At 35.7% G+C, this 21,396-nt stretch overlaps 2 protein-coding genes across 2 annotated transcripts; one reads left to right on the forward strand and one right to left on the reverse strand.

The window, feature by feature from the left end:
• Positions 1–323: 323 nt before the first annotated feature.
• Positions 324–13,507, reverse strand: LOC131951059 (uncharacterized). The gene is made up of 9 exons (XM_059313325.1): positions 13,416–13,507; positions 11,607–11,711; positions 10,406–10,526; positions 9,961–10,065; positions 7,443–7,876; positions 5,998–6,102; positions 3,237–3,291; positions 1,991–2,452; positions 324–724 (listed from the first exon to the last, which is right to left on the reverse strand). Exons 2-9 carry the CDS (start codon positions 11,709–11,711, stop codon positions 324–326), a joined length of 1,788 nt encoding a protein of 595 aa, XP_059169308.1. The 5' UTR covers positions 13,416–13,507.
• Positions 13,508–15,752: 2,245 nt separating this feature from the next.
• On the forward strand, positions 15,753–20,204 carry LOC131951060 (deoxycytidylate deaminase-like). The gene is given in 7 exon segments (XM_059313326.1): positions 15,753–15,790; positions 16,529–16,571; positions 16,573–16,635; positions 17,285–17,416; positions 18,118–18,121; positions 18,780–18,993; positions 20,021–20,204. Coding segments are annotated over 7 exon segments (573 nt in total). The 3' UTR covers positions 20,100–20,204.
• Positions 20,205–21,396: the final 1,192 nt, after the last annotated feature.

Genomic DNA, 21,396 nt, shown 5'->3' on the forward strand with positions numbered 1-21,396 from the left:
TAATGTTAATAAATCTAAAACTAAAAAAAACAGTGCAACATTGTCTGGCAAATATTTACAATTATTTACAAGGTATGCAAACTAAGAGTGCATTTTAGCTAGTTATTTACAATGCTTGAACATGAATTACTATGTTTAGATGTCATGATTGAAATCCCCTTCAATATCACATTAAACAACATTGTAAGCTACATCTTGATAGAAATCCCATTCATTATTACATTAATGTAGATTGTAAGCTACATCTTGATGGAAATACCTTTTAATATCACATTAAAGAACAAAGAAGATTGTAATCTACACATCAAAGTTGTCTCTAAAGTTTAACCAATCCTAAAAGCTATAAAGTAAAGTGTCCCAGGAATTTTTTCTTCTTTACTGACCAACCTCAAAAACAAAAGATCGCCCACATTCATGTGTATCAAGCAGGTGTTGGAGCCCGTCGTGCCTTGCGATTCACAAAACACGGATATCAGCTCCTTCCTGGTGATGCCCTGTTGTCTGACCAGTTTAACCCATATCTTGCTGGCTTCCTCCAGTCTGACAGCTAGGCTTGTGAAGTACAAGCCTGGGACTGGTGCAGTGAATATGCCAGTTAGAGGGTTAAAATATGGGCAGGTGTGGGAGACCCAGGTGAAGTTGGCTATTACAGGAGACTGTGTCGGCTGGTCACCTAGGTAGAGGGAAGCGGAAAATCCTGGAGGGTCTTTAGGGTGATGGGTGTCTGTAGAAGATTTAAGGAGAAAAACTCTACATGTGAGATTTATAACAGTAAATATTGTGCAACATTGTTTTCTATAGAAGGGGAAGCAATGGTTATAGAGAAAATATATTGCATGTGAGATGTTAATGACTGAAAAATACTATGCAACCTTTGGGGTGTGTAGGAGGGTGTCATGGTTGAAGAGAAAATTAATACAAGTGAGATTTATACAACAGAACATATTGTGCAACATTGTTTTCTATATGTAACTAGTGGAGTTACCAGGGACGATAAGAACGTATTACAGTCTGTCAACTTTGACATGACCAAGGCCAAACTGGGCTGACGCAACAGTGCAGGTGGTCTAATAATCGGATTGTACAACAGAGCTGCGCAATTAATATTCTGATGCAACGATTAGAATCGATTACGAATACGATTACGAATACGATTACGAATACGATTACGAATACGATTATGAATACGAGGAGATAAAATAGGAAGGCGACAGTTGAGAACGGGGGCAGTATCAAGTTGGTTATTGAACGGTGTAGACGTGTGTGTTAGGATAGGAATTATGGACACGTGCATTCTGTTATGTGAGGACTAGTGAGGACAGTGGGGGTCAGTTGGTTCATTTTATTCTTGTGGAACATTGATGCATTGTTATGTAGAGCATTTCTATTGATTCATGTAATAAAGAGATCAATGTAAACCTGCATTTCCGAGTATTGTGGTCGATGTTGTGTGCTGGTCAAAGGTAGCACGAGTAAATACACTCGGTAACATTTGGCTCTGTCAGCAGTGAAATCGGTAACATTTGGCACTACAAGCAAATAGACTCGGTAACATATAGAAGGGGAAGCAATGGTTAAAGGGAAAATATTTGCATGTGAGATACATTATATAAGAGAAAATATTGTGCAATTTTTTAAGTATGTTGAAGGGTAAGTCATGGTTAAGGGAAAATCAAAACGTGAGATTTTTATAACAGAAAATATGGTATGATCTTTGTTTTCTGTAGATGGAGAAGTCGTGGTTAAATAAAAACAGTTTGTTAAATAAAAACAGTTTGTTAAATAAAAACAGTTTGTTAAATAAAAACAGTTTGTTAAATGCTTTCACTAAACAACAATCATTTACTCAACAGTGTTTTGATAGCAAAAAATTAAATTCTTATAAACAATCTCAATGGTTTTTTTTACAACTGCTAGTTAATCTGTGCAATGTATACATGGTGTTTCTAATCAAACATTTTAAAAAACATCAAGTTGACAAAATTTTAACAAGGAATATCAGTTATATGTTCCTGTAAATAGTCCATCATTGCAAACAGCTTAATTCTCTTTGATCCAAACAGATGTTCCATCTGTTCGTCACACAACATATATTTTTTGTCATTAGGATCCTGAAGATTCCTCTCCTTCACTATAGACCACAAAGTCTTCACAACCTCCAGCCTTGGCATCTCATTTTTTCCCACAACAGCAGCTAACTGATCAGACAAATGGCACGGGCGAAAATAGAGCGATGGTTTCTTCTTCTCATCTGGGTCTTTTTCCATCTCTTTTCCAGCTCTCCTACTTCTCAGGCCTATTTCTTCTTCTTGAAATGTTTTGGCAAATCCTTCATCGTCCATAAATGGGTCCTCAATGTCATCTGCCTTCGTTGCTGATTTCCTTTTCTTATGTTTAGCACTGGATGTGGTGGGTTCTGACTTCTTGGGTTCCGTTTTTGTTATGTGGAGTGCTTAAGTTTAAATAGTATTTTTTTGTTAGAGAAACACGAGTGAAATATTCGCAAACTTATTACTTGCAAGGTAATTAGAACTACGGGGGCTTCATTGATAGTATAACTAAAAAATTATATTAAATTAACTTGAAAGTTAATTTCTACAATAAATTAAAATAAATACCTTAATTTATAACAAAATTCTTACTTAAACGAATGCTATACTTTGTCATTTTCTGTTTTAGTTGAAAATAGTATTAAATTAATTTGAAAAAAATTGATTACTTTTTAAAGTTACCTCCCTTGTACACAGACCCCATGTTTACTTTTTTCACACAAAAAAAAAACTGCTATGCTTTTATAGGAAAATATGACAGTGGGCTAATCTAACGGCCTTCAGGAGTCTTCTGATGGGCAAATGAGTTCATTGCCTAGACTTAAAACCAAACTGCTACTCATACGGAAACTAACAAGAGGATTGCACCAGGGAGGGGAGGTAAAGGCCTCATGAAAACCCACAGGTCTTGGGACTGGGTACTTGGGTGAGAGAGATGCTGGATTCTTCAACGCTCAAGCATTGCTGGCTATGCCAATCAAACACTATCATCTGTGTATGGTTCAGTGAAACTATCTATGACAATATCAATGATGACTAGCCTTCTTGAATAACTCAGTGATCAGATCTATGACAGATACAGAGATATCCATTCACATGGGGTGTGTTGGTTATGCTCATTTAACACTATTAACAGAAAAGGAGAGGAAGAGAGAGAGGGAGAGAGAGGTATTACGCAATACTTACATAAAGATTGCAATTCTTCACTCATATGTGAAAATTCAGTTTTCAGATCTTGAAGCTGTAATGGAATAAGGCATTTAATTTTAATTACATGAAGGTGAAATATAACTACATGAACATGTAATAACAATATTTAATAGATAACAGAATCAGTTTTCAGTACTTCATTGAATGTTTAAAAATACAACAATTAAAATTAAGATTCGAAAATTTGTTATAATTTTGTTGTTATAATTTGATCATTATCATACATGTGCTATGATGCTATAATTGAGGATCCAGACAAAAGGCAGAGTAGACACCAGGCCAAGAGTTATGTTTTTTAATTAGACCTTACACTAAATTAGTTTAATAAAACAAGCAGCTCCAATTAGATACATTTTTAGTTTTTGTATAACAAGCGACAAGCAAGGGCTAAGTGGCCAATTTGGCCAAATTGAAGAGGGCCATCCAAAAAAGCATCTAGTGGAGAGGTTTAGATTTAGTCCTTTGCTCCTCAGGGGCCTCACAAGAATAAGCTACAAGTTTGGTAACAATAAACTTAAAGTAAACCATTTTGAAAAAAATGGCTTGTCATTGTTTACACGGCTTTCCCTACTTGCTTGATTTTTTGTTTTGTGTCTTTCTATTATTCTTTCAATATTTAGTAATTTCTTTTTTGTTTTGTGTCTTTCTATTATTGTTTCACTTTTTAGTGATGTCTTTTTTGTTTTGTGTCTTTCTATTATTGTTTCACTTTTTTGTGATGTCTTTTGTGTTTTGTGTCTTTCTATTATTGTTTCAATTTTTAGTGATGTCTTTTTTGTTTTGTGTTTTTCTATTATTGTTTCACTTTTTAGTGATGTCTTTTTAGTTTTGTGTCTTTCTATTATTGTTTCACTTTTTAGTGATGTCTTTTTTGTTTTGTTTCTTTCTATTATTGTTTCACTTTTTAGTGATGTCTTTTTAGTTTTGTGTCTTTCTATTATTGTTTCACTTTTTAATGATGTCTTTTTTGTTTTGTTTCTTTATATTATTTTTTCTCTTTTTATTGATGTCTTTTTTGTTTTATGTCTTTCTATTATTGTTTCACTTTTTAGTGATGTCTTTTTTTTGTGTCTTTCTATTATTGTTTCAATTTTTAGTGATGTCTTTTTTGTTTTGTGTCTTTCTATTATTGTTTTGCTTTTTAGTGATATCTTTTTTGTTTTGTATCTATTATTTTTTAACTTTTTAGTGATGTCTTTGAAAAGGGTATCAGCTTTTGTCACGAAGTTAGTGTCAGATGTAGATTTCATTATCATTTGAGAAGGTAGGCTTTAGTTTCCAGCAACAATAGTCTTTTGACTATGTCAAAGTTTCTCAAACCGTGTCCTCGCTGGCTTATGGTGCATGGTAGTGTTCACTAAACTTTCCGTGTAATATTACAGAAAATTGTGCAAGCCAGAGTGGGGCTGAAATCTGCAATTTTTGTGCAACCAAAAATTTCAAAGGGAACATTCCCAATTTTGCAAATCTGTTGTTTTTTTTTTAATTTGTTCTCATAACATAGCCATCCACACCTAATTTTCCTGAGGCTTAATGCAATAAGCAGTAATGAGAAACATATATTTTTTGAAAATATCTGGATAGAACAAACTTATTCTGTACAGAACAACATTGCTTTACCTTGCTCTAGACCAGGGGTTCCCAACCCTGTGCCCGCGGGCGCCATGACGATTCGTATGTGCCCGCCTCTCACTATTCCACAGAGACAGAATTTTTTTCATAAACATTATTTTAAAATACGATTTATTTTTATTCATTTGTTACAGTTTTAATTTTTTTGACTGCCTAGGTTTATTAAATATGTTTGATACTTGTCCCAACTTGTCTAGCGGCGAGCCAGACTGCACTATTTACGCTAGCCTGGAACGGCTAGTGCCATTTGCACATCACACCTTGTACACGCAGAAAACCCAAAGTGAACGAATGGAACGAACGCCGCGAACTGATCCGATAAACGCTGAAGGCGCCAAATCACAAGGCCAATAGTTTCCTTCTGTATCAATCCTTTTACTTGCCAAATAAATGTTATGGAAATAGCCGCATGTATGGCAGATTTTGTTCAAGGTAAGACAGAAGAACTAGAGTTAAAAATTTTGGACCTTAAGGACGATATTTTGCTCAAATCCTTAATGTCAGAGGACTTTTGGAATACAGTGGATAGAGAAAAGTTCCCATTGTTGAAAAAAGCGGCATATAAAATTGAATCATTTTTCGGTTCGACATATTTATGCGAATCATTGTTTTCAAACATGAACTTAATAAAATCAAGATATAGATCTCGACTCACCAATGAGCATCTTTATGATTGTCTGCTAACAGGATTATCGTCATACGCTCCTAATTATGAAGCTCTGGCCAATGAAATGCAATGCGAAAGATCACATTGACTTTATTATATTTTTTAATTAAATGTTTTCTTTGTATTTATGTGTTTTGTTTACTTTCTTAACGTTTTGTAAATACATTTCTCTGTGTGTATGCAATTTGAAAAAAATGCCAAATAATTTTATTATTTTGAAACATTTTTGTTTATTATTTATTAATACATTATGACTATAAGAAAATAAGAAAATAAACTATGGGAAAATGACAAGTTATAAAAGGAGTTTGTCGATTTAAAATAGGTGGTGCCCGCCATCCTACCGATATTTTAGAATGTGCTCTAGAGTAAAAAAAGGTTGGGAACCCCTGCTCTAGACAGAACAAACTTATTCTGTACAGAAGAACATTGACTTACCTTCCTTGAATTCTCTCCTCTAATTGTAGGACCTAACTGGTAACATTTGACCATCTTTTCTATGGGTGTCAGTCTCTGCTGCACAATGTTACACATAACACCATACTATATGTGATGAAATAATAACAGGAATTATCATTATGATCTGATAGTTTATATTGCTATGAATTGATTGTAAAGAAACTAGATTATTATTCATGTGATAGAATACTTTCATTATAATACAATTGGGGACGGTTGATAATAAACAATTTAATTTTTGTATAAGGCAACTAAATTGAGTAGTAAAATTATCTTTTAGAAATGAGGGCCCATAAAGCAAATGAATTAGAGTTCATCTATTTTTTCATACCATTGCATAAAAGTTAATTGTGTCAGGACAATGCCTAGCACCCTTTACTACCTATAGTAGTAAGGTTAGGTTGGCAAAGTTTTGGATTAGGATTAGATTGGAAGTTATCTCATTTAACTAGTGAAGTAAAAAAGTTCCATGGGGAAAGTGAAGTAGAGTTCACCTGTTTTTGTGACATATAAAAGAATAGTGTGGTCAGCAGTAAGCCGAGCAGCCTTTGCTTTCCCTAACATGAGCAAGGTACCCATCAGAGCATGGTGGACTTAGGGACATTGAGTTGAACCCGTATTTGAAATAGAGACTTTAGGGCTAGCAGTCTAGCGCTCTACAGCTAGGCCACGCCATCCCACAACCAGTGAAGTAAGAGTGGTCTTTGATGTTAGCTATAACAGCATACAGTAAATAAAAAGTTAGTAAAGTAAAAAATGTAAAGCCCAGTTTTTAGATCAGAAAGCCAAAGGGGCAGATGAATTAGTGTCTCAGTTATAGACCCAGTCACCTCTACCCAACTTGAGCCAGGTATTTATCTGAGCTGGGTGGGCTCTGGTGCATCCTCAGGACACATGCATACAGTCCAGTCTAGAGATTTTAGGTGTGAGTAATTATGTATTTTACCACAAAACCACACCATCACATGGGAATAATGTGGCTGTAGTGCACAACTACTAGCCTGAAAATTTTAGGTTTGAATCCCAGGCTCTAATTTGTCCACCCCCTCTAAAGAACATCAGGGCCAAATTGGTAAGTCTCTTCCTCTTATGCCAATACTTAATGTAAGGTAAAAAAGTTTTATCAACTAAATAGAAATCAGACACCAATTTAATCTTTTCTTAACTGGCTTACAACCCCAGCCCTTAATATAATGATGGTAAAACTTAACACCCTCAATGACCCAATAGGGAATTTTGGCCAGTAAAATTTGTTTAATTTCAACTGTCTCAGTGGTTGAGACTCACAAAAAAACCAAGTCTATATGTGTTAGCCAACTTAAAATTATTTTCTTTTAAATTTGTTATTTTTATGTATTTTGTTTCTGTCAAAGACTTAGTTTTAAAAAAATATGTTATGACATGTTAATAATTGTTAAGCAAACCTGTAAATTTAACTTGTCCAACTTCTCTGTGATGACATCTGTAGTATCTTTTTCAAGCAATTTGGCCACAAAACCTGCAGTTTTATCTGTCACCTTGATGTAACTCTCTGTCTTCTCTGATAGTGATTTGATCTCTTTTTTTACATTCTCATCATTCTTCGACACTGATAAAGTTAAATATTTCATCCTGCTTTTGAACTCAGTGATATTATCATTTAATGCTTGCACATCTTCTTGCATCTCCATTGTTTTTTCAATGTTATTTTGATCCTGTTTTTGTCTTTTAGAAAGTTTAGTAACTTTTCTCCCAATATTAGTTTTCCATTCATGTATATCCAACTGTTCTGATTGAATAGCTAGAGTTGTTTCTTTTAGTTCAAAAATAGATTTTTCAACTGAATCCAGTCTTGATTTTATAAAGGAAAGAGAATCTTCTGTAATAAAAAAAAAAAGGAGAGGATAGCATCTAGAGTCTAGAGAAGATGAAGTAGAATGTATCTTTTATTGTATGACCAGACAAAATATCCAATAAAGACCTGTAGCGAAATACAAAATAACAGCCCGTATACATGGACATTAAAGCCCACCAATGAGGATGGACAGGACATGTCCTGAGAAGGGAGAGAGAAAAAATTTGTGAAGAAAACATTAGACTGGAATCACTAGGGGAAGAGGAAAGTAGGCCGGCCAAGGAAATCATGGAGAAGGACAGTACAAAATGAAGCAAGGGCTACTGGGATTACATGGGAGCATATAAAGAGAGATGCTCAAAGCCAGTGGAGAGGTGTAGCTGCAGCACTTTGCTTCTCTGAGGCCACAAGTGAATAAGTAAAGTCAAGGTTATCTATCGTAGTAGGGGCATCGTTATGGTAACATAGTGACATCTTTATGTTGTGAGCAAGTTAAGTCAAAGTTATCTATAGAAGTAGGGGCATCATTATGGTAAGATAGTGACATCCTTATGTTGTGAGCAAGTCAATTCAAAGTCATCTATAGAAGTAGGGGCATCTTTATGGTAACATAGTGACATCTTTATGTTGTGAGCAAGTCAATTCAAAGTCATCTATAGAAGTAGGGGCATCTTTATGGTAACATAGTGACATCTTTATGTTGTGAGCAAGTCAATTCAAAGTCATCTAAAGAAGTAGGGGCATCGTTATGGTAACATAGTGACATCTTTATGTTGTGAGCAAGTCAATTCAAATTCATCTATAGAAGTAGGGGCATCTTTATGGTAACATAGTGACATCTTTATGTTGTGAGCAAGTTAAGTCAAAGTCATCTATAAAAGTAGGGACATCTTTATGGTAACATAGTGACATCTTTATGTTGTGAGCAAGTCAATTCAAAGTCATCTAAAGAAGTAGAGACGTCGTTATGGTAACATAGTGACATCTTTATGTTGTGAGCAAGGGAAAGAAACAGATGTTATGTAAGGAAAATGTGGCTAATTATACTGATCAGCTAACTTTACATGCCAAATGTATTGGCCAGTCACCTTTACGTATATTGTTTAAAATATTTGCTAGTCTTTACCACTCCTGGCGTGCCGAGAATCCATTATGGATGTTAGATTGAATAAGATTAATTTTTAAAACTCTGAGCCCTGTGTTTTTAATCTTGTTCCCTTTTCAAACCTGATGGTACATGGGACAAGTGAAGTAGAGTTCACCTGTTTCTAAACCCAGCCACCTTTACTTTCCCAAACGTGGACGGTACATGGGGCAAGTGAAGTAGAGTTCACCCGTTTCTAAACCCAGCCACCTTTACTTTCCCAAACGTGGACGGTAAATGGGGCAAGTGAAGTAGAGTTCACCCGTTTCTAAACCCAGCCACCTTTACTTTCCCAAACGTGGACGGTACATGGGGCAAGTGAAGTAGAGTTCACCCGTTTCTAAACCCAGCCACCTTTACTTTCCCAAACATGGACGGTACATGGGGCAAGTGAAGTAGAGTTCACCCGTTTCTAAACCCAGCCACTTTTACATTCCCAAATTTGAGACAGCTGGATAGACTGATGCGACATTCTTCTGACTTGAACCCGGATTGGAGCTTGAGACTTTCAGGTAAGCAGTTTAGCGGAATACTGCTAGACCGCACCATCCCATGTAGTACTGTACTTATATATCACACAGAACTGTCTTCTATGCATACCTTAATTTTTTCTTACACTGCTTGCAATGGTTTTTCTACCTTAGTTCAATGTTTATACTAACTTACAGTCAATGTAAAAATGGTAATACAAATAAATATAAAACAATGTAGATTTCACAAATAACATAAAAGTGGTAGCTGTGGTGAGGTTTATGCACATAGTAATAAAACAGATAGTGTTAGTATCACAATTTCAAGGCAATTACAGATAAGGGCCTATAATGGAAGTTTGACAAAGACCTTGGGTCAAAATGCCCATTGTACCTGTAATTGTCTTGAATTTGTGAGGATACTAACACTACCTGTTAATCTAAGCACAAATAACATAGGAGAAAATTACAAGACTACAGCAGAGTAATTATACCTGAAACAGGTTGGGTCATTGTACTCTCTTGTTGTTCTGATACTGTTTCTGCTGTTTTTGTTGATACTTCCTCTGTTTGATTGATATATAAGTGTTGGCCAGATCCTATGAGCAAACATATTTTATAGTTTAATAAATAATTTATTATATTTAATTATATTTTACTATCAAAACTGCAATACCAAGTTTCAATGTAAAGATATATCTTAAGATTGAGTAGTGAAATGTTTAATTATCAACTATAAAATCTTAAGATAGCATAAAAAAAGTTTAATTACCAGATATAATATCTAAAGATTGCATAAATAAAAGTTTAATTACTGGATACAATATATTAAAATTATGGGAAAAAGTTTTATCATCAGAGATTCCTTAAGATTGTGAAAATAAGAGTGGTATTTCCAGATATAATATATAAAGATTGCATAAATAAAAATTCAATTACTGGATATAATCTCTATGGTCTGAAGTAAAGCAGAGTTAGCAGACGATACTGTGGCCATGATTTCTGTTAGCTGAAGACTGTCAGATTGTTGACCCAACCATTCTCTCGTTTGTTTGGTTATCTATCAAAATAATTAAAATAAATCAATTAAGCTAATATTTTTAATTTTTTGTAACTACATTACATATAACTTTAATATTATTTTATGTTATTTAACAAATTTTTATGGTAAAAAAATAAATAAATGTGTATGCCAAAATTTTAAATAATCATATAAAGTCCTTAAGAACAAATGAAATTATTGTTTGAGAAATTTCTTAGATTAGGTAATGAGTTTAAAAAATAATAATTAAAAAGCACCCATATAATAGTAACAGCATATATTTTAAATTGATGAAAACAAAATATTAGATCACATGAAATAATATTAAACATAATATTAAAACACCTTAAAGCTAAGTAGAGATAAAAAAAAAAAGTTTAGCACTGGCCAAGCTCATTTTTGTTTCTAGATATAGGATAGCATGGTTAAATTGTAGAGAGATTGACAGCTAACCTGAAAGTTTGGGTCTTGGGCTAGAGTTGTAGCATGTCCCTGAGCCCACCAAACTCTGAATAAATTAACATTCATGAATAGGGGAAAGTAAAGGCATCTGGGCATAGTGCTGATTACACTATTCTTTCATTATGCTGAGGTCAAAGAAACAGGTGAACTTCACCTGCTGCCAGAGCCATCTGGTTTGAAAGGGTACTTTATTTTTTACTTAAGTTTAAGAAAAAGGTGTAGGAGTGGGCAAGTTGACTTTGCCATCTAGAAAAGCAGGACAATTGAAGCTCGGAGTGGGGTCGGGGTGGTCGAGTCGGTAAAGCTCATGGTTGCTAAACCGAGAAGTCTCAAGTTCGAACCCTTGGGCAGATGAGGCTCGTTAGCTGGGGACAGCCACTCTTCTAGGAGAGACAACTCCAAAATCAAACAACAGCTGCCTTGTAGTTTGTTCTTGGTTGGACAAAGGCTATGGAAGCAAATCCAAAAAGAAAAGCAGGCTGAAATCGGAGTCAATGGCCTCAATGGCACATAACCAGTAGTAGAAAATGTCCTGTCCACCTCATTGGTCAATGATATTCCTTATTTGCTATTATTTATTAGATAACAAATGATCTAGAATCTATAAGTTAAAGAAAAATCTAACAAAATACTAACTTGTTTAACATAATTTATTACAAGAGTTTGAAGGTTGTCCTGCTGTTCTTGTAAGGAGTCTAGAAGAAAATTCAAATGTTTCTTAGACTGATTAGTCAAGGCCATCTGCAAGATAAAACAAAAATTAGGAGGAATTTTTATACCAGTGTCCAATAATAGAATCTTCTTTAAAAAAGGGGTGTTGGGTTACTGGTTGTTTACTAAATACACACTTGGCTGCTAATGTCACTGCTAACCCTGTCCCTAACCAGAGTTTCTTCCAGGCATCTCTTCAGGGTCTAAGCGCCCCCAAAGAAAGTCTACCACCCCCCCGAACGAAATGGAATTTATATATATATATATAGGACATATACTTTTACCAGTGTCTGCCCCATCCCCCCCCCCCAGGAAAATGTTGTCCGCCCCTCCGAAAATATCAAGTGCCCCCCTAACCACCCCAACCCTTGTCCTACCATATGCCTAACCCTAATTTCTAACCATAAAATTAGTCGAGATTACAATACTACTAACAACCCAACACACCTATTTTTATGGAAGAGTCTGCAATCGGACATAGGTATCTAAAATTAATAGGCCTAGAGATTCTACTTGGAAAAAAAAATTTTAATATTAGGGGCCTATCTAAAGTTAAATAAAGGGCTTCCCACACCTTTGCCTCATATGCCAAGGTCAAGAAACATATGAACTCTACTTTATCTGCTCAATGGATTGCAAGGTGTAAAGTGTAATGTATTAAATAAGTATAGTATTAAATTAATAAAGATTTAATAATGATTCTTTACTTTTTTATCCACTACACACTGAAGTGTAACAGAGATGATATTATCTATCATATTACTGATATTAGTGATATACGGGTGGGCGGCATGTGGTGATACCGTGACTCTTATCAGCCAATGGCAATTATGATTATCAGCCTAATGATGGCCCTAACTAATGACTCATAATAATGAGCCCTATAATTATAATATTAATTTAATATTACTATTAAAATAATCAATTCTGAATTGAATTCTAAAATCTAGATCTAGACTCTAGACTAGAGTCTCGATGTTACGGCAATCTATCGTTTTAAGTACGTAAAATCGCCCGCGGCTTGTAATGTACGAAAAAGTTACCTCATTGTCAAGGCTTTAATTATACTTTAATAGAAATATATTATCATATGTTTGTGTCAAATATTATAGATAAATGAATAATAAACATAAATCAATGGCTAAATATATCAATATAGGCAAGAAATTAACTTTAAACAGCAGTGTTTGCGAGCAGGATTTGCTATGTAAAAAGTGGCCATCTGTAAGTTAGAGTGGCTTCCCCTGAATCTTGCGCTGTAAGTTTATGGTAAAAAAAAATAAACAAGATGGCTGCTATAGTAAATGAGCATGTTGTTTCTGTTGCAAACATCGCTACACTTCATTTATTACTGAAAAGTTTTAATTCAACTGTTTAAAAACAGGTACATAAATGAAACAAGGGAACATTTTGTATTTTTCAAATAAATCCTACTCAAAACGTTAAATAATTATTAAAATTTAAGGAGTCACCTGTTTTTCACATTACTAGTCGCGGGCGATTTTTACATACCTAACTGCCTAACCTCCTAAAGCGATAGATTAGGCCTACCAAAAACATTATTGATATTTTTTTATTAGATATCTAGATCTAGTAATAATACTAAAATTAAAAATACTAGAGTAACGAGTAGAGTCTAGTTCTAGATCTAGATCTAGATCTAGATTCTAGATCTTAATAAAATAATAAGTTAATATTATCTATCTAGTAGATAAGATGAAATGTATACTTAACTCTTAAAAGTAGTAAATCTAGATCCTAGAATCTAGATCTAGTAGTCTCGATATTATGATAAAGGAAAAACAATAAGCTTGCCTTAATAATTTATTAATTTAATTATTATTAACTCAATAAAAAAGATAGTGAAAGTGAAAGTAATGTATGAGAATACTAGTTTTAGTTGTTTCCCCTTACACCAAAGATTTTGCTGATTCGCATTATTAATATTTTTCCATCTCATCATCTTTCATCATCTTTTCTCCTTCGTGCCCAAGACGAATGGGGACAGATTAAGTAGAGTTCATATGTTTCTCACAAGGGGATAATGTGGTCAGCACTATGTCCAGCCACCTTTGTTTCCCTAACGTGAGTCAGGTACCCACAGAGTTTCTTCCAGCGCCCCCCCCCCCCTCCCCGAACGAAATGAAATTTATATAATTTATATAGAAAACATATACTTTTTACAGTGTCCGCCCCCCCCCCCCCCCACGAAGAAAGTCTACCCCCCCCCCCCCCCGAAAATTTCAAGTGCCCCCCCCCGGAGAAAAAAGTGTGGAAGAAACACTGGGTACCCATCAGAGCTGAGTGGACACACGGAGCTTCTACTTACGTAAACCCGGATTCGAATTCGATTTTCGGGTTAGTAGTCTAGCGTTCTACCGCTAGGCCACGCCTATTTTTCCATCAATGATCATTTAATCCACATAGGCATTTGCGTGATGTAAAATTATGACTTTTGAAAATTTTCCTCAATTTTTGAAACACAATATCTTTAACCAGTGACTGGTCAGTAAGTACGGGAACACAGTTAAATCTTGTCAATTCTTTTATTTTCCATGTTACAATCAATTTCGAATTTCAAGTGCCCCCCCCCCCACCCCCCGGAGAGAGAAAAAAGTCTGGAAGAAACACAGAACAATATGCAGACCAATTTAGTGTTCCGCCACAAGCAGTGTTTCTTCCAGACTTTTTTCTCCGGGGGGGGGGGGGGGGGGGCACTTGAAATCTTCGGGGGGGGGGGGCGGGGGGGCGGTAAACTTTCTTCGGGGGGGGGGGGGGCGGACACTGTTAAAAGTATATATTTTCTATATAAATTATATAAATTTCATTTCGTTCGGGGGGGGGGGGGGGGGGCGGTAAGAAACTCTGGCCACAAGGTCTGAATAATTTAATAAATAATCAATGGCTTATAATGAAATCCATTAGAGTATATCTATACTTTTCTATAAACAGTGCTTCTTCCGGACTCTTTTCTCCGGGATGGAGGTAGGGGGTAGGGGGGGGGGGGGCGGGGCTGACACTGGTAAAAGTATAGTTTTCTATTTTTTTTTCGTTTGAGAGGGGGGGGGGGTGGGGGCGGGGGGCGGTAGACTTTCTTCGCCCCCCCCCCCCCTTCCCCGAAGAGATGCCTGGAAGAAACTCTGTCTATAAGGCAAAGGACTTATTAGTAGTCTTTAACTATGAATGATGATAACAGTGTAAGAGCTACATTATCAAAAGTGCGTGAAAAGCGGTGTATTGAGGTGAAAGTTTATAGAAAATGTGATGTAAACCTATGAAATTCTAAAAGATTTTGTGAAAATAAAATATTGAAAAATTACCGGAAAAGTTAATAAAAACCCACGTATATATTCCTATATGTAGATTATATGAAATTGTGTCAACCTAATTAAAACCAAAGTTATCGTGTACACACATACAGAGACAGGTTTTTAGAAGTTGGGTCTGTTTCTTGAAGGTGTGAAACGTCAAGATGTGACAAAATCTTGATTTTGATTACTCGCATGATTACAATACTTAAATATTCAGGGCTCTATGATTTTTACAGAACAGAGCGTATGTCAATATCAGGTAAACAAACACATGCAAAATGTCGAGGTCAATATGACCTGGATGAAGCTCATTACTGCAAATTTAGTAATCTACTGCACACCAAGATTAGATAAGTTTGATGCAACAGTCACATGCAGCTTTGCCCAGTACCATACTTCATGCGATGAGATAACAACACACATATACATATGTGACATCAATGTTATCAGTTACCTAATACAACAGCCAGCACCAACAGGTAAATTTATCAGTTAATTAGGTATAATCTTATTTACTACATATTGCTATATTACATGCTTTATATGACATGTTTTAGACAATTAATTGGATGATTTTGAAACAACACCAATGATTTATTTTCCAAAAATTATAATTAATAATTGAAAAATTCTTAAATGAATCACACTACTGATATATGAACCAGATATTTGTTCATGATTAGATACTGTATTGTTTATTCACTAATGTTACATCTAGAATAAAATGATTTAATTTTAGTTATACTGTTTCAAAAACAAAATGGCTGAAAGTTCAAAAAGTTCAGGACAAGAGAATGGGTAAGTAAAAGTTTTTTTTATTACAATTTCTGAGTAAAGAGATTCACCCTTGTTGCGTGCATTTACCTATTTAAAACTCAAACTTCTTTATATCTTTATTTCTAGTTTTTAATTTAATTTTTTTGTTGGCATGGATCGGAAAAACTTCTGAGCGTAATTTTAAAATCTAATAAACATCCATATATAATTTTCTTCTTGGAGACGCTAGAAAACAAGCTGTAAGCGCGCTTCCTACCTCCCCACCATTACATGGTCTGGTGAGCTGTGGTTCACGCTAAATGTTTACATTCGTAGAGCCGGGTTTAGTGACGGCTATTAGGGGCAGATAATTTAGTTTGAAACGATTTTAAACTTAGGGGAGGTAACTAAGAGGAGGCTGCTTTCACGGGGGGGGGGGGGGTGTAGGGTAGGGTAGGGAGTAAGGAGGGAGGGGGTAGTATCGTCCTTAATGACCTACTGATAGTGTTTTAAAGGAAATATTTTCAGTGGCAGCATTGGTACTGTCGAATTCACAAATTATAAATTACTGAAAAGTAGAAAATAAAACAACTAAATAGCGGCGTATGATATGCCGCGGGTCGGCTCGTAGTAATAAAAAAAGAAGCGTATTACTATTAAACTAATTAAATATGGGTTTTAAAAATAGAATTATGTATTTATATTCGTTTTATTAATGTTTGTTAAAGACATACTCTTTTAAAAAAAACATAGTTAACGAACATGTCGTAACGTTTGTAGTGAGCCACAGGCACAGAAGAAACGTGAAAATTACCTGGACTGGGGAAGATTACTTCATGTCCATGGCCTTGCTGAGTGCCCAGAGAAGTAAGGACCCAAACACGCAGGTGATCCTCAGTTACCTGTAGGCTAGTGTTTTTAGTGGTGTCGCGAGGGTGGGGGACATCAAGGGCGGTAACCCAGGGTACAGTGTTTCTTCCAGGACTTTTTTCTCATGGGGGGGCATTGGATATTTTTCGGGGGGGGGGGGGGGGGGGGGGGGGGGGGTGGTCAACACTCCCCCCCCCCCCCCCCCCCGAAGAGATGCCTGGAAGAAAACTCTGCCAGGGTATCCACCCCACAACTTCCACTAATGACTTTGTCATGGAGGAATGTGTGTGTGGTGTGTGTGCAGAGAGGTAGCATTTTAAATATATATATATATATATATATATATATATAGTATATATATATATATATATATATATATATATATATATATATATATATATATATATATATATATATATATATATATATATATATATATATATATATATATATTTATATATATATATATATATATATATATTTATATATATATATAGTATATATATAGATGTGTGTGTGTGTGTGGTGTGTGCGTTTAATGTGTAGGTGAGTGTGTTTAGGCGCGGGTGTACGTGGCTGTGTGAGAGAGAAAAAGCGAGCGAGAGAGAGGAGAGAGAGAGGAGGAAAGAGAATACTGTTAATTACAATTGATCACAATACCTCCAGGTGGGAGCGTGCATCGTTAACAAAAGAAAACGCGTTGTGGCCACCGGCTACAACGGCATGCCGGACGGTTGCCATGACGACGAGATGCCGTGGTCAAGAGGAGAAGTTACAGATACCGAGTCCAAAACCTCCGTACGGTAAGACCAGAGTTGCTTCCAGGCATCCCCCCCCCCCCAAAAAAAAAAGGATGCCTGGAATGCCTGAAGAAAGTCTACCGCCCCCCCCCCCCCGAAACGAGATGGATTTTATATAGTAAACACACACTTTTACTAGTGTGCGCCCACCCCCCCCCCCCGAAAAAATGTTGACCGCCCCCCCCCCCCCCCCTCCCGAAAATTTCAAAATCTCCCCCCCCCCCCCCGAGAAAAAAGTCTGGAAGAAACACTGGGTAAGACTTAAACAATTGTACCACGCTGTTTACAACTGTTTTATTGGTGCCATTTAATACATGTAAACACTATGACATTTTGGATGTACAACCGTGGAGCCCACTGACCATCAAAGGGCTGTGACTACTCCTATCTTACGTACTCACTTTTGAGTGTCTCCCTTTACTTAAACACCGCAGCGTTTGCGATCCGGACTAAAGGCCGAGTGTACAAAAGGCCGACATGTTCAAAAGGCCGACTGGACATAAAACCGACATGTATAAAAGTCGACAGGACGCCGGCATGGACAAAACTAGAACCCGGACATAAGACAAAGAACAACTTTTAAAACACCGGCTAAAACAAGACTGCCTTGAAATTAAGCTTACTGGTATAAAAAATTCGCCTATTATCTAATTGTTTACTATTTATTTAAAAACAAGTTAGATAATGATGAAGTTAAAGTACTGCGTAGAAAAAGAAAAGAAAGAGTGTACGCTACGGCAGTTAAATTCGGCAGTTAAATTTCCGCAGTTATGTTCAATAATTTGCAGCGGTTATTACCTTCAGTCCGGAAGCGAGGAATACACGAAGAACAAACCGGTGTTAAGCCAGTTAGTCGGAGTCAGTGTTTCTTCCAGACTTTTTTTTTCCAAGGGAAGGGTGGCACTACATTTTCCGGGGGGGGGGGGGGGGGGGGGGCACTAGTAAAATTATGTTTTCTATATAAATGCCATTTCGTTCGGGAAAGGGGAAGGGGATAAACTTTCTTCGGGACAAGGGGGGGTGCACCCCTTGAAGCAAAGCCTGGAGGGAATTCTTGTCAGTTTGCCTGGCTAAGGGAGATAACCCTCTACGCTAATTATGGGCATTAGTAAAGAAAAACGAAAAAAAAAGTTTATTAATTTTGTTATTGCCTTCTTTCTCTACATACCGTTTCTTTTTTCTTTACTATTTATATATCTCCAACAAACGCTATATTTATATCAATTTTAACTTTTATGTTACTTTAAAAAAATATTTCTGAAGCAAACCACGCCGCCCCCATAAGCTAACACGTACGGCTACATTACTTGTATATTTTATACATTGATCTTTGTTGCCTCGGTGCTTTTTATTTCATACAGTGTGCCACGCGGAGATGAATGCTGTACTGAACAGCAACAGCACTGACACAACAGGCTGTAAGATGTACGTGTCGCTGTTTCCCTGCAACAGCTGTGCGCAGATAATCATCCAATCTGGCATCAAGAAAGTCGTGTATCTGAAAGATGATAAACACGACAAGCCGATATACATGGCTTCTAGACGTTTATTGAAGAGAGCTCATGTCAAGATAAGGTAAACAAACAATGCTTTAAGACTTTTACTGAGCAGAGCACTTGTCAATATCTGGTATATATACAGGGCTCTAAGACTTTTAGGGAGCAGAGCGTATATTAATATCCAGGTAAATATACAGGGCTCTAAGACTTTTAGGGAGCAGATCGTATATCAATATCTGGTAAATATACAAGGCTTTAAGGTGATTACTGAGAGAGCTAGTATAAATCAGGAAAAATATGCAACTTTTTAAGAATCTTACTGAAAAAAGCTTATGTAAAGATCAGGTGAGTTTAAAGCTTCAAGACGCTTACTAAAGAGGACAAGTAATATAATGATATAAAAAGCTTTAAAGCGTTTTCTGAAAACCTCAAGTAAAGATGATGTTAATATAAAAAGCTTCAAGACGTTTACTGCAATAAGCTCTAGATCTAGTAAAAATCAGGTAACATTTTACAAAAAGATTGCTTTATTATTTACGTAAGGAGTGAAATGGTGCCGAGGTAATGGGAGAAGAGTCAATAAGTATTTTATGAAACTTCTTTGATTCATTCAGACACATGCGTTTAATACTGGCACACCGAGTTTCTTCCAGGCATCTCTTCTCCCCACCCCCTCTTTGTTCCTAAACGAAATAGAATTTATACAGAAAATATACACCTTTAACAGTGTCCGCACCCCCTTCCCGGAAATTGTAATTGTAATTTGCCCCCCCCCCCTCCCCCCCCGGAGAAAAAAGTCTGGAAGTTTCACTGCTGGCACAGAGGACTGCTTTAGGAGAGGTAAATGTGGCTGGGCATTTTGGATTGTTCAAATATCTCATACAAATGGACGGGCGTGGTTGAACGGCAGAGCTTTCGACTGCTCAACCGAAAGTCTCGAGTTCAATGACCGAGCTCGAGTTTTTACTTGACTCTGATTGGGGTACCTGCCTCACGTTATCCTCACTCATCCCATTAAATGACGAGGTCCATGGAAACAGATGAACTCTACTTCCCCTGCCCCGTGTGTCTAGTGATGGTGATCTGATACAAACTGTCCACAGGCCGTACCGAGGTCATGTCAGCGCTGTACAGGTGAAGAAAGTCAAGGACCAGAGCACTAACCAACAACCACAAGTCTAACATTAACAGTACATGGCGTACTTGGATCATATAAGCATTTGTAGATAAACGACCAATATTTTTAAAAATTGCAAAATAAATGTATTTACTTAAACAAATCACAAACATGCAAATTTTTTGTTTTTTTCTGTGAATTAATTTTTAACATGAATTATATTTGGGTCTATTAAATAGAAACTGTTATTGTATCGTATATTACGTTAAACACATAACAAAAGAGAGGGGGGATCACACGTATATAAAATCATGTTAATATTTTATTACTGTACAGTTGGAGAAAAGTTTTAGAGCAGGGCTATCTACATCACTCGCCCATGCTTTTCTGTTACTTACGATTTTTTCCCCATTTCTTTCCAATTCTTTCCAAGTATTTTCATGTTAAGAGTAATATGGAAACTTTCAAATAATAGGTCCCAAATTAGATATGTCACGTCTCCAGATGACAATTAATAACAATAGTCAATAGCAATAAAAAAAATTAAAAAAAAAAAACGTTTGATCTGAATTTTTTTTAAAAGTACGCAAAAAAAAAAAAACAACTACAAAAAAACAACAAAAAAAAAAAAAAATCAGATTTGAAAACAAGTAAAATCAAAGACACAATAAAACAAACGATTTAAAAATAGGTAAACGATGCAAATATAAATATTATAAAACATTAACTTTTACAAATAAGTAAAAAATGCAAAAAATAAAATAAAAGATTTAAAGAAAACTGAAAAACAGAAATCAACAATAAAACCATATTTGACAAGAAGTAAAATCAGATGCAAAAATAATACAACCTCTTTAGTGGACGCCAGCGAGAAAAGTCTTAAAGGTATTTGAGAGGTCCATAAATTAATCTAAAAATCATGCACGGCGTAGTTACAATTAATATGGTTATAAAATCCTGTCTGTCTGGTTTTTTTTCGAACTTTACTAAAGATTGGATGTATTTGATGTTTTTAATATTTTCGGTAACTAAATAAAAAAAAAAAAAAGCAAAAAGAATTTGGTTTTCACTTGTAATGGCGACATAAACAATGGCATGCTGTAACGCGATAGGCCGCCATAAATTTTATTGTACACATTGTAAGCTAAAAATAGAAAAGCTAGGTCATGGGGTTTTAATTTGCATTGTTATTTTAAAACTTGACCTGCAAAGTTTTGTAAACAATAGTTATCGATCACTAAGTTACTGTACAGCCAATCAATATTTGTCTTACGAAAGTGAAACATCCGGTTATAACTTAGGCTTGATGAACATAAATAGAAATGTAGCCTTAAAGTCAACACATTATTTTCAAGATCTCTG

This window comes from Physella acuta, unplaced genomic scaffold (assembly GCF_028476545.2).
Source record: "Physella acuta isolate Inbredline_101_S28 unplaced genomic scaffold, ASM2847654v3 ptg000795l, whole genome shotgun sequence".
Classification (NCBI taxonomy): domain Eukaryota; kingdom Metazoa; phylum Mollusca; class Gastropoda; family Physidae; genus Physella; species Physella acuta.